Source organism: Scyliorhinus torazame, chromosome 18 (assembly GCF_047496885.1).
Source record: "Scyliorhinus torazame isolate Kashiwa2021f chromosome 18, sScyTor2.1, whole genome shotgun sequence".
Classification (NCBI taxonomy): Eukaryota; Metazoa; Chordata; class Chondrichthyes; order Carcharhiniformes; family Scyliorhinidae; genus Scyliorhinus; species Scyliorhinus torazame.
The window spans coordinates 102,951,304-102,964,877 of record NC_092724.1 but is presented as its reverse complement, the minus strand read 5'-3'; the positions used below and the strand labels follow the sequence as shown (position 1 = coordinate 102,964,877).

At 46.0% G+C, this 13,574-nt stretch overlaps 1 protein-coding gene across 1 annotated transcript in view; it reads right to left on the bottom strand.

Moving 5' to 3' along the window:
* Positions 1–13,574, bottom strand: part of LOC140395394 (myosin-4-like) — a 30,709-nt gene that overhangs the window by 12,012 nt on the left and 5,123 nt on the right. Inside the window, exons 6-25 of the mRNA XM_072483102.1 lie at positions 10,738–10,843; positions 10,533–10,625; positions 10,302–10,365; positions 10,096–10,194; positions 9,634–9,737; positions 9,159–9,297; positions 4,198–4,316; positions 3,946–4,095; positions 3,667–3,837; positions 3,259–3,559; positions 3,082–3,152; positions 2,651–2,738; positions 2,417–2,534; positions 2,186–2,309; positions 1,731–1,867; positions 1,334–1,589; positions 1,003–1,245; positions 729–905; positions 491–636; positions 78–168 (exon numbers count right to left, since the gene is read on the bottom strand). Coding sequence (XP_072339203.1) covers positions 78–168; positions 491–636; positions 729–905; positions 1,003–1,245; positions 1,334–1,589; positions 1,731–1,867; positions 2,186–2,309; positions 2,417–2,534; positions 2,651–2,738; positions 3,082–3,152; positions 3,259–3,559; positions 3,667–3,837; positions 3,946–4,095; positions 4,198–4,316; positions 9,159–9,297; positions 9,634–9,737; positions 10,096–10,194; positions 10,302–10,365; positions 10,533–10,625; positions 10,738–10,843 — 2,797 coding nt within the window. The remainder of the gene's footprint in view (positions 1–77; positions 169–490; positions 637–728; positions 906–1,002; positions 1,246–1,333; positions 1,590–1,730; positions 1,868–2,185; positions 2,310–2,416; positions 2,535–2,650; positions 2,739–3,081; positions 3,153–3,258; positions 3,560–3,666; positions 3,838–3,945; positions 4,096–4,197; positions 4,317–9,158; positions 9,298–9,633; positions 9,738–10,095; positions 10,195–10,301; positions 10,366–10,532; positions 10,626–10,737; positions 10,844–13,574) is intronic.

Sequence of the window (13,574 nt, the reverse complement as noted above, 5' to 3'; positions counted from 1 at the left end):
AAGATGAATATGCATTGTTATAACTACATAACCTTTACAAAGGAAGCATTGCTAATTTTGCTGGACATATAAATTACCTGTAATTCTTTGATCTTTTTCTGTAGTTGTGAAGCCAAAGCCTGCTCATCTTCAACTTTGCTAAGAAGTTGGCTGATCTCAAATTCCTTCCTTTAATAATGAATGAAAAATTGAACTAAATCACTCAATTACAAATTTCTGTATTAATACTTAACTCACAGCAGAAAATGATTTTCGCTGACATGCTGAGACTTGGGAATATATATAATGCATCCTTAATTATTATCAAATTACTTTCTATGAAGAGTGCTCTAGTTTGAACGATTATATTCGGAAAGGTACAATCACAAATGTATCACAGTAGCAAATGGTTGAGTTAATGGTTGAGTTAATGAGTTAAATTTTCTTATCAACAGGACAAGTATTAAAAATAAACAAAGGAAGTTGAGCAAAAAATAAGGTAAATACTGACTTTTTCAGCTTCTCATCAAGTTGCTGCTTATCATTTTCCAAATCCATTGTGGTTTCTTGTGACAACTTCAAGTCACCTTCAAGTTTTCTCTTAGCGCGTTCAAGATCCATGCGGAGTTTCTTCTCCTGCTCTAGGGAACCTTCAAGCTTTAAAGGAAAGAAAAATATTTGATCAGGATTTGGGTCAAACAATGATTGTATCCTCAAATCCATTTGACCTTGGGTTTAAGAAGACTTACATCATCAACTTGTTGCTCCAGCTTAGTCTTTGTTTTGGTCAGAGTGTTGACTTTGTCTTCCTCTGCCTGAAGATCGTCTAGGGTCTGCTGATGGGCTTCTTGGAGGGCTTTCTTTTCCTTACTTACTTTAGCAATGTTTTCATCAAGAGAAGCCATCTCTTCAGTGAGGTTTTTAACCTATGTTCATCAAAAATAAAGCGTACCGAATAATTTAATACAATATAGTCAACACGTGAACATTCAGCTGCACATTTTAAAAATCGCCTATTTATACCTTGTTCTCAGTAGCATGTTTTTCTTTTTCAACTTTGGCTAAAGTGAGCTCCAAGTCATCAATATCTTTCTTCAGTTCTGAACACTCATCCTCCAGTTTTCTCTTCTTAGCGGTGAGTTCAGCATTTATCTCTTCTTCATCTTCTAATCTTTCATTAGCTTCTTTCACTTTTGACTCCAATTGAATTTTATTCTTAATCAATCCCTCACATCTTTCTTCTGCATCTGCCAGAGTTTCACCTTCCTGTACAAAAGTGTAACAGTTAATTATATCAGGATTTTTTTTAATGTTATATAGAAATTTACGATAATAAAATTGTAAACATTGATACCGATTGGACTTGGAGTTCAAGATCATTCTTTTCCTGTACAATAGACACCATTTTCTCTTCTAATTCCTTCCTTCGTGCTTCAGATTTGGCAAGTGCTTCCTTAGTTTTCTCAAACTCATCTTTCATATTTGCCATTTCCTTCTCAGTTTCCGCACTCCTCAGAAGAGGTTTGATCTTGAAATACAATTGCATCCATGGCCAGTGTTTGACGTTTGTGAATGCACGGATGTTGTACTGTAGAGTGTACAGTGCTTCCCTGAAGAATACAGTTAGGCAGTGGAACACAGTTCATAACCATAATTCTATAGATTTTGTATCAGATGAAACTAGTATAGAATACAAAAGTTTTTTTACTGACAAATTTACTTTTTTGATGTTTATATGTGATGATGTTTACCTCCTTTCCATCATTCTCTTAAATTCAACCCTCATTAGGAATCCACGACAAATAGCCTGGGTACGGGTCACGAGTTCTGCCAACTTTTCATCTCTCATCTCTTCAAGTGTACCCAAGAGACCAGCCTTGAAGAACACCTTAAATAAATTTAAGTAAGTGTTCATGATCAATGCACAAAATATAATAAATTTTAAAATTGTGATGCAATTTGGATTTATATTGTTGAATTAATACAAGAAAGTTTGTGTGACATTTGCATTGTGCGTAAACGGTTCATCCCATTGAAATGGAACGGTTTGTAGTGGGTCCGGAGAAGCTCCATATATCTAACCCCATAATCATGTAGGAACAATAAGGCAACTTTTATGCTTCCCAATAACAAAATCAAAGCTTTATTTGCAAGTTCATCAGCCTGTTATTTCACAGTGAGAAACTTGGATTTTAAAAATAACTACCTTTGTGTGTCCAAATTTGTACTGTGTATGATCTACATCAATGGATCCCAGTAGCTTTTCAGAAGCCTTCTTGCTATCAATGAACTGGCCTTCGGGAATGGCACTTGCGTTAAGAATCCTGTATCTGTTGTATTTGAAGTTTAAGCACGTTATTGTTTTTCTCATTAAAATTGCAAATATCCACAATTCCAAAGAATAGAAAATGTATGAGCTGCTTTTAAGAACCGTTACCTTTGCTTGAAGTCACCGTAAATGATTCTGCTTGGAAATCCCTTTCTGCAGATTCTGATTCCTTCAAGCACACCATTACACCTCAGTTGGTGTATGACAAGGAAGTTATCCATAGCACCTGATGAATGCAACAGAATGATTAAAATGCAGCGCAACAATTTTGTCATGACCCAAAAAGTTGAAAACAAATGGCTGCATCTATTAGTTCATGTATAGGCAGGGAATCACACTTGCCTGGTGTCTTTGTCTCATTGGGGATTAGACAACGCACAAAGTGTGGATGTGTGGTTCTCAGGTTAGCCATCAGCTTGCCTAAGTTTTCCTGAGAGGTGAACAAAAAAGTAATTTAATCACCTGCTTTGTCCCGTGGTATTTGTAACAATAATACAAGATCGCTGCCAGACTTATTGATCATCTTTGACAAAGTATTTTCCACCTGACTCAAATTTAATAAAATATAGTTACCTATATACTGTAAATTAAAATTTGGTTCACTATATACTGTAAATATGTATGTCCTTTTTTAAAATTTAAAGTGCCCAATTCTTTTTTCCAATAAAGGGCCAATTTAGCATGGCCAATCACCTATCCTGCACACCTTATGTTTGTGGGGGCGAGACCCATGCAGACACGGGAGTAAATATGAACATCAGAGAAAATCATACCCTAAACAGAGCAGATACAGTCTGGAAGGAAGAGCCCTTCTTTTTTCCACCTTTCTTGCCAGCGGCTTCAGCTGCAACAAAGCAACAAATTAGTTTGTTCTAAACTGATTAGGAAATGGGGGGTACAATGTGAACAATGAAAAGCAAGATCAATATTTGAGTGTATTAGAAATTTACCTTCAGCCGATACTGCGTAGAGAAGAGCCAGTAGTTTCACTGATGATTTCTGGAAGAGTCCAATTACGGTTTCATTTAAGGGATCCTTGTTCTTGTCCAGCCAACCAGTAACATTGTAATCCACAGTGCCAGCATAATGGACCAGTGAGAAGTGAGCTTCAGCCTTTCCTTTGACAGGTTTGGGTTTCTGGAAGTTGTTTGACTTACCAAGATGTTGATCATACAGTTTATTCTTGAAGGAAGTGTCTGAGGCCTTGGGGAACATGCACTCCTCTTCCAGGATTGAGAAGATACCCATAGGCTATGGAAATGACAAAGATTGTTGACACAGAGACACTTCAACTAATAAAATGGTGCCTATATAAATGTATTCCGGTTCTCGTTCATGTCTTGCATGATATTACTGACCTTTTCAATGAGTTCAATGCAAGCAGCCAGATCCATCCCAAAGTCAATGAATTCCCATTCAATTCCTTCCTTCTTGTACTCCTCTTGTTCCAGAACAAACATGTGGTGGTTGAAGAACTGCTGCAATTTCTCATTGGTGAAGTTGATACATAACTGTTCCAAGCTGTTGTACTGAATATATAGAGAAAATTAATGTTTTATTTAATTGTTAGGTTGTGTTTTTAGTGCTGTAAAGTTTCAATAATTTATTTTGTTGATATTTATGTTTCTGATTCTTACATCAAAAATTTCGAATCCAGCAATATCCAGCACACCAATGAAGAACTGTCTGGCTTGTTTTGTGTCCAATTGCTGATTGATACGGACAACCATCCACAAGAACATTTTCTCAAAAATTGACTTGGCAAGGGCACCAACTGAGTTGTAGACCTGAAAGAACACAATATACATTTTAGCAAAAGCAGTAGTCCAAATCAAATGTATTAAATGTCTACACACATGCTATTTTAGTAAACTAATTGGAAAGTATACCTGCTGAACAGTTTGACCTTTGGTCACAAATTCATTGCCAACCTTCACTCTTGGATAACATAAAGCCTTTAGCAAATCTGCAGAGTTGAGTCCCGTCAGGTAAGCAACCTTGTCAGCATCTAATAAAATAGAAAAGACAATCCAGTTTATTTTATAACATCTAAATTTAAATTTGTAATGCTACTCTGCAATGAATATTGAGAAATAAAATTGTATTTTGTTCATTAAGATGTCTTATGTCACTGCTGGGAGATCTTGTGGCACAATGGTTAGCACTCCTGCCTCTGGGTCTGGTGCTCTGGGTTCAATCCCCACTGCAGGACTCGATAGCCAAGAAAGGTGCATTCATAATGTGGGCAAACAGGCTGAATATCAACCTGCACATTCTTTCAACACACACCAATGACAGGCAGTAACCATGGTGGAGATTCCTGGTCAGCCCGGAAGGAAAGTTGGAGCTTCTGCTATCTGTAGCTCCAGACCAGATCATGTGAAAGTGTTTGCTGCAATAGAATCCCAGACTCCTTGAGGGAGACGCAATACACAACCAGTGATCTTTAGATCAACATGTGCATATTTTCAATACAGTATTTAAGGCAATACTGCTGTACAGATATCAAATTGGCTAATGCAAAATGTTGTTCCTGTATCAAACAGGGAATGTTATGTTATACCTTTCTCATATGCGATTTAAGCTGGTTGGCTAGGTGGTTAGATGCAGAATGATGTCTACAGCATGGGTTCAATTTCCATACCATCTGCGGTACTTCATGCAGGCCTGCTTTTTCACCTTGTCAACCCTTGTGGAGTAGTAGCCTCAAACTATGTATAACCAATAGTCTCACTCTTGTTAATGGAGAGAGATACCCATGTTCCTTTGTGGACTATAACTAAATTGCTTGGATGGGTAAGTCCGAAGGGCCTCTTCTGCGCTGTAGTATTCCGTGATTCTGTGAAGGATAGTACTTGCACATGTTTATATCACAGTATGTCAGGCTTTAAACCAAAAGGTTTCTTTTTAATTGTGTTTCTTGTTATGCAGAGTAATTATGATTTATGAAAATGATTCCTCGGCCATTTTCTAGGGATCAGCCAAATTATGAGCTGTCCTGATTCACCCATATTTTCCAACAGAACCTACTGATTTTCTTTCTTGTTACCCAAATATTATATGGAAGCCGATTAAATCACCGGACAAAAATCAGGTGACATCTCAAAACCTTCAGCATACAGAAACAACAGTGGCGGGATTCTCCATTTCTGAAACTAAGGGCTGGATTCTCCAATTCTGCGACTATGTCCCGTGGATGCGTCTGGTCTTACCAACAAAAAGCCCCCACACCGATGCAGAATGGCCGGGTCCATGGCCACATATGCGCATGGTGGAGGCCTGCGGCGGCCATGCCATGCAACATGACGCCAGCCGCATGCGGACATGGTCTTCGAAAAACTGCTCCCCTGTAAACCCCCCTGCCACCCCCCGACCATGCCCATCAGTTCCCCCAGCCTCCGCCGGAGCCCTCCCTGCCAGGGGAACGGCTCCCCAACCCGACTGTGCCGCCGCTGGACACAGTCCGCAGCCACCACGCCAGGATTACAAAAGTTGAGAGGACACACGACTGACGCCATCAGGAAATTGGCGCATCGGGGGTGGAGCATTGGGGGAAGGCCTCTGGTGATGTCCTGAGGCTGTCCAAATGGAGTGCAGCCGTTTTCGAGGGGGCAGAGCATCCGAAAAACAGCGCCGCCCCCGATTTTGGCGTAAAAAGGGATTCTCCGGCCGATCGCCGAATGCGATTTTGGCATCAGCAATCGGAGAATCCCGCCCGAAGTGTTGATGTCAACAGAGAATCCATGGACTTTTACGACCGAAAAACCGCTGCCGCACCTGGAGCGATTCCAATACCGTTAAGGGACTAGCACCAGCACCACGTGGAACACAATGGGAAACGGTGCGAGATTCACCGGGCCCATGATTGACACTCAAAGGCTGACAAGCTGCAGCCGTATGTAAAAATTCTCCCCCACACACACTATCCCAGCCAGCAAGATGGTTGTAAGGAGAGCGGCACCAAGGTTCGTGGACGCAGAGCTCGAGACCCTCTTGGATGTGGTGGAGGAGGGGAGGATGGCCCTGTACCCCGGCCCGAAAAGGAGGCTGTCAGTCACCGCCGTTCGTCGTGCCTGGGTGCAGGTGGCAGAGGCGGTCAGCGCCGTGGGCAACGTCGCCCGGACCGGCCAGCAGTACTGGAAGAAACTGTATGACCTCCTCAGGGCAGCCAGTGTGAATAGGTAGCACTGTTCCCCACACACACCCATAAACCCCCCCACCCCAACCGAGGACGGCCGAACCCCCACCCTGCCCCACATTCCAGCACCCATACCAGCCGCCATGGCCTGGTGCCCTGGCCACTGAGGCCATTAGCTACCCACTCCCTGGGCTGCAGACGTCGGATTGTGTAACACTGGTCAGCCACAGACGAGGAAGTGAGACCCCGCTGCGTTGCAGTTCCCCATGACACATGTGTGAACACCTCCCCAACAACACCTCCATACCACCCTCACCCACACCCTCATGCTACACCACCCTCACCCCCACACCATCCTCACCCCCACCCAACACCACCCTCACACTACCACCCCTCACGCCCACCACCCCCCCGGCCAGCGATCTAATCATACATTTTGTCTTGTGACTTACAGGGCCTGCTGGAGATGTGGCGGGTGCATCTGGCAACCCCCGCCCCCAGCCAGTATCAACGCCGGAGCCCCTCCACCATGAGCCGAGCAGTGCTGGGAAAAGCTCGGACACTAGCCCTCAGCCTGACGCTCAGGACCCCAAAGCTGGGGTCGAAGGACGACAGTGATTTTCCATCACAGCTGTCTCCAACACCCTCCACCATCCTGGAGACACTCATCTCAGTTGAGCATGTTGGTGGAGAGGCTCCTGGGGCTCTCCCTGGTGGGCACCAAGTTGGCCCGGTACAGCAGGTGGAGATATGAGCATCCGAGGGGTGACGTCCACGGTGGAGGCATTGGGGGCGACGGTTTGGGCTATGGATCAGCATGTCCAAGGCCTGGGCATTCTGTGCCAGTGCTGGCCAGGGCCCAGGACAGGGTTGCCGCCTCACAGGCGACCATGTCCCAGAGCCACCTGGAAATTGCAGCGGCGCTCCTGACCGTGGCCCAATCACAGCAGGCCATGGCTGGAAACATCGGTGGCATTGACCAGTTGCTGTCCAACATGGCATAGACACAGAGGGAGGTGGCCCAGTCCCGAGGGAGATGGCGCAGCCACTGGCTGAGGTGACACAAACCCAAGGTGGTGGCACAGTCGCAGTCAGAGATGGTCCACAACCTGTGTGCCATGGCCGCGAGGGTGCAGATCCTCTAGGACATGGCAGTGTCAGGTGGCAGGAGAGCCTCAGGGCTTAGCTCCCCTTGCGCCCATGTCCCATGGAGTAGCCCAGGGGCCATTGAGCACCCCGAGGGAGGAGGTGGTGATGGGGCCCGTGTCGGTGACTCCCACAGGGGAGGTGCCAGAGCACCGCAGCACCTCCGACCACCCACTCCCCCTCCTGTCCCTGACGCATCTGGTGGGCAGTGGGCAGAACAGGATGGCACCACACATCCTGGGACATGAGAGCAGGGACCAGGCCCATCCAGGTTGCAGGGCAGGAATCACAGCAGGCCGCCTCCACTCCTGCTATACTGTCTGGGGAACCACCAGGCCTCCCGTGCCTGTCTGGGCCCCATGTCCTGCCTGCCCTCCCCCTCCCCCAACTCCTCCTCGTTGGAGGAGGCCTGCCATTCATCCTCCTCCTCCAACACATTCCCCCCTCTGCTGTGCAATGTTGTGGAGGATGCAGCAGGCTGCCACGATGAGGGCGATCCTCTCAGCATCATACTAAAGAACCCCTCCAGAGCGGTCCAGGCACCTGAACCGCACCTTCAGGAGGTTGAAGCACCACTCGATCACATCACTGGTCACTGTATGGGCGCCGTTGTAGCGGGTCTCCGAGTCGGTCTGTGGTCTCCGGATAGGTGTCATCAGTCACGGTATGAGATTGCAAATTGAAATAAACTTTGGGAGTGATATTAAGCCCTCTTTTTTGTCCTTGACAAAGTCGGCGTGGCTCAAAATCCGGAGAAAGCAAAAAATGTGATTCTCTCCGGCGTGATTAGCTTTTGGAATATTACCCCCCCCCCCCTTTTCCTTGCCAATGGACCAGTGTGCATGGCATGGCGCAATCCCAAGAACTGTATTTTAATAGCATGTCATTAGCAAACACTCCCCCCTCCCCCCCCCCCCCCCTTTCCCGCCACGGAATCTTGATCACGTGGCAGTGTGATGCAAAAAGGGTACACTAACACCATGTGAGTCCAAACATAGTGCAGTCGAGGGGATCTCTCTAGGGGCGCAGAGGCAAGTATAGACCCCCAGGGAGATAGATGGACATGCCCGGGCATTGCCCTGACATTGCCCCCTAGCATAGGTTGCCATTGCCAGGTTGGCATTGCCAGGCTCCCAATCTGTGTCGGGAACAGTGCCAAGGCAGGAACCCCAAGAAGAATCGGGCAAGGTGTGGAAATGTCTGCTTGGGGGGGGGTTGCAGATATTGAGGGTGATATCTACCGACGATGACTTTGTGTGGGGGTGGGGGAGAAGCCCAATGCTTCTGAGATGTGGCTTGGGTTCTGTTTGGCTGCTCGTTGATCTGTTTGAAGCTGGTTCCCGGCTCTTAAAGAACACTCTTTGACAGAGTGATGGCGTCAACTATGCCCACTCACATTTCTTTCTAAGGCTCAAGATTCCAGTAGATTTACTCTATTTTTTATGCCAGTGCTCACACCATTTTTTGGTGAGGTTCCCCCCTATGTATTTGATAGATGGCAAAATTTTCCTGAATGTATTAACTTTAGTAAATACTGCAGTGATATGAGATGTTTGAAACTGTTACCTTCAGTGCCATCTGGCTCTGCCTGCTCCTCACGTTGCTTTTGCTTGAATTTCATGTTCCCAAAGTGCATAACTGCACCAGTGAATTTGTAGATGCCCCATTTCTCATCATTGGTGAAGCCCAGGATATCGATGGCAGTCTTTAAACCCAAACAATAGATTTAGAATCCAACAAAAAAAAAAAACTTTTCATAACTGAAAACAGTTCCAAACGGTTAGAAATAGTTTCATCTACTTATTGTGGAAAAAAATGGAAATTTACTTTAAAATCTCATTCTGACATACTAAACCTCAAAATATCGACATTTTTATTTAAATTCTGATAAACACTACATTGTCCTTATTGACTTATTTTCCATATCATCTTCATCCTGCACACGGAGGAACTGGCTCTGACTATCTGAATTTTTACATACTGTAGAAGGTGTGAGCTTGGATAGGAAAATACAACTAAAAATACAACAGTTGATACTCACATCAGTCGCCACCAATTCTTCCGTATCATCTATACTTTTAACAGTAATCTCACCCTGGCTGATAAAGTGAAAATCATAGGGGTTGGTGGTAATGAGGCAAGACTCTGCAGAATGCAAAACAAACATTTTGTCAGAGGAATTGTGATAAACAGAATGATAGTTCTGAATCACCCAATTTTATAGTCAGGCTTTCCCTCTTCCGTTTAGGCCATTTCAATTCGACATTTGACTGGTCTTCACTATACTGACACACAAATGGATGCATTTATAAAATGTATTTCAGATAAAGTTGACAAATAGCATAAATAAATCAGAAGTGAATACAAGATTTTACTTCAATCAATCTATTTATGGGATGAGAATAGGGTATATTACAAAAAGTAACATGTTAGAACTAATCATTTCCACCTTAGCAAAGAACAAGAAATGAAGGCAGCAACTTGCCAAAACTTCCATCCTTACCAACAATTTCTGGTTTGTGGTTGGTCATCATCTGGTAGAAAATGTGGTAACTCCTCTCCGCTTTCAACTGGAATGTTACTCTGGATTTTTCCAGGAGATCTAGAGGGAATGTATACATACAAATATAGAGTCACTGAAGAACCAGTGTGTATGTCCAAAAATTGACTTTTGGCTGATGTTTGCAAATCAAGTTCAGCAGAACTTACAAGTTTCAATATCTGCAGAAGCCAGTTTCCCAGTGGTGCCAAAGTGAATTCTGATGAATTTACCCTGGAATGTAAAGATTATTCAAATCAGAGATTCAAAGCACAATTTCACAACAGGTGCACAATTTGTATTATTGAATCATTAATTTTGTTATACTTGATTTCCAATAAGTGTTGTGCACACGAGGGGTTACAATATGTGGAACTGCAGGAATAGTTCAAGAAACTTACGAAGCGAGACGAGTTGTCATTTCTCACGGTCTTGGCGTTACCAAAGGCTTCCAGCAATGGGTTGGCCTGGATGATTTGATCCTCCAGGGAGCCCTGCAAAAATACTTTTGGTTATCTGGAGTTGGAGCATTTACCAAGTTAAGGAATGAATTGGAGCCAAACAACCAGAAATTGGAGAATTTTACAGTATCAATGTTGTTTTTACCTTTCCATGGTCTTTCCTCTTGGAGTCGCCACCTGCAGCTCCAACTGATGCAAAGTACTGGATGACACGTTTCGTGTTCACAGTCTTTCCGGCACCAGATTCTCCGCTGGACGGGGCCAGAGAAAACAAATGAAGAAATCGAGAATTAGCGGAATAATAAAGCGATTAGAAAAGACTGTGGGGCTTCCGGTTGTGACCATGGAGCGAGTGGTCACAAGCAGGGCAGCTCCTGCTTAAAGGCACCCGATACTGGGTGGAATTTTGATGAAAAGACGTAGGTGAATGTTGGAGGAGTAGTTTCCCCCGGGAGTGGTATGTCTGCTGGCTATCAGACCCAGCAGAAAACAGTGAGAGGTGGCTGAAAAATTGGAGGGAGCCTTTGCTGCAGCAGCCACTGTAGGCATGCAGGTGGGGTAAGGGCTGATGCAAGCTGGAAGGCCCCAGATGGAGGAGCTGATGCCATTTATTCAAGACTTATTCTGTCGGCAGAGGAAAGAAATGCATGAGGATCACTCAAAGGTCATCGAAGGAGCTGTGGCACCCATGAAGGGTTCTCTGGAACAGGTGGAGAGGTGTTTGGAGCTGCAGGGGTCACAGATTTGTGAGATCGAAGGAGTGATCTCGGACCACAGTGATCGTGTGGTGGCTTTGGAGGCAGAGGTGAGGCTCCTAGGGGACCTGTATAAAATATTGAGGCCAAAGGTGGAGTAACAGCAAAATACCTCGAGAAGGCAGAACCTGCGAACAGTGCACCTGCCTGAAGGAGTGGAAGGTGTGAGTGCCAGGAGGTACGTCTTGAAGATGCTGGTGGGGCTGGTGACAGAAGGGGTGCTAGATAAAGCGCCTGTCGTGGACCAAGCGCATAGGTCCCTGAGGCAGAATCCTAGAGCTGGGGAGCCTCAGCGGGCGGTGATCGTGAGACTAGGTGAACTTTGTGGAGAAAGAGAAGATTCTGCGATGGGCCAGGGAGAAGCGTACCTGCGACTGGGAGGGGAATAGCGTCCAAATTTATCAGGACAGCGGAGCCGAGTTGGCAAAGTGGCGGACAGGCTTAAACAAGGCCAAGGTCGTGCTGTAGTGGCAGCAGATCAGGTTTGGGGTGCTCTACCCGGCAAAATTATGGTTAACGTTCGGAGGCCGGGAGTATTATTTTGAGACCCCAGCAGTGGCCAAAGACTTCATTAAGGAGCATAAACTGGGGGGGAACTGAGCGAACAATGCTTGGGAACTGCGGTGCTGATGCTTTGTAATGGTTGGAAGCATGTTTGAAGTGGGGGCAGGGATTGGGGAAATTCTGTCTTTTTGTGGGAGGGGGGTTGCTGTTTAATGTTGCGATTGTAAGATGTTGGAGGGCTGAAGAGTTTATGTGGGGATGGATGTTCCCATCTCCCCCTCCTGTTTTATGGGACTGTTTGTGTTTAACATTTGTTTGTTTGCTTTTGGAGAAGGCTGCCTGGAGTTCAGAAGAAATCCTTGTTTGGGTGGGGGAGGGTAAGGTCAGCACGGAGCCTTCCTCCTTGAGCTGAGGAGTGGAGGGGGGAGGGAAGAGGAGGTCATTGGGAGGTGTCTTTGGGCAGAGGCGGCCACGCCTAGCAGGTGATGCTGGTGAACGGAAGTGAGGTGGTGGGGGAGAAGGCCATGTGGGGTGGGAGGGGGGGGGAGGGGGGAAAAGGGGAGAGAAGGGGGGGAAGGTTGTTGCGACGTGGCAGGGGGTGAGAGATGGCATGGTCAGGAGCGGAGGAAGGGGCCATCTGGGATGAGCTAGGTATAGGGTGGAATTAAGGGGGCGGGAGTTAAGTAGGGAAGATGAAGGACGGTAGAGGGGATTGGAGGCGTAAGCCTCCGGTAAGGCTGGTAACGTGCAACGTCCGGGGATCGAATGAGCCGGTTAAAAGGTCACGGGTGTTCGCTCACCTCAGGAGCTTGAAAGCGGGGGTGGTCTTTCTGCAGGAGATGCACCTCCATGTGAAGGACCAGGTTCGGTTAAGGAAGGGGTGGGTCGGCAGGTTTTTCAATCGGGATCTGCTTTGAAATTGAGGGAAGTGGTGATTTTAATTAGAAAAAACATGGGATCTGTGAGTGCGAAGGAGGTGAGGGATCCGGGTGGGAGATATGTGATTGTGAGTGGGGTATTGGAAGGGGCACCGGTAGTGTTGGTAAAAGTGTATGCCCCAAATTGGGATGATGTGGGTTTTATGAGGGGGTTGTTGGCAGCAATTAGGCCCACCAGTTGATCATGGGAGGAGATTTTAACTGTGTCCTAGAGCCGAGGGTGGATAGGTCTTGCCACAGGTCGAGAATGGTGAGGGGGCTGGGGGGTTTATGGAGAGGATGGGTAAGGTGGACCCATGGCGTTCACAGAACCCAGGGGGAAGGGAGTATTCCTTCTTTTCACATATCCATAAAGTGTATTTGAGGATTGATTACTTTGTAGTCGGGAGATTTTGGTTGGGGTGGAGGGGGCAGAGTATGCAGGAATAGTTATCTCGGACCATGCGCCCCATTGGCTGGAGATTTGGTTTAGAACGGGACGAGAGCAGAGGCCGGGTGGAAGTATGACTCAGGATTGTTGGTGGATGGAGGTTTATGTGATAAGGTGAGGGCGACAATTATGGAGTATGTGGAGTTGAAGCAGAATGGGGAGGTGTCGGCGGCCATTTTCTGGAAAGCACTGAAGGCAGTGGTCCAGGGGGAAATTATTTTGTTTAAGGCTCATGCAGATATGGAAAGGAGGGAGGAACATTACCGTCTAGTGAGCAAAATTGTGGAGGTGGACAGGAAATATTCGAGGGTGCCCACCGAGGAGGGATTGACGACGAGGAAAAGGTTGCAGGGGT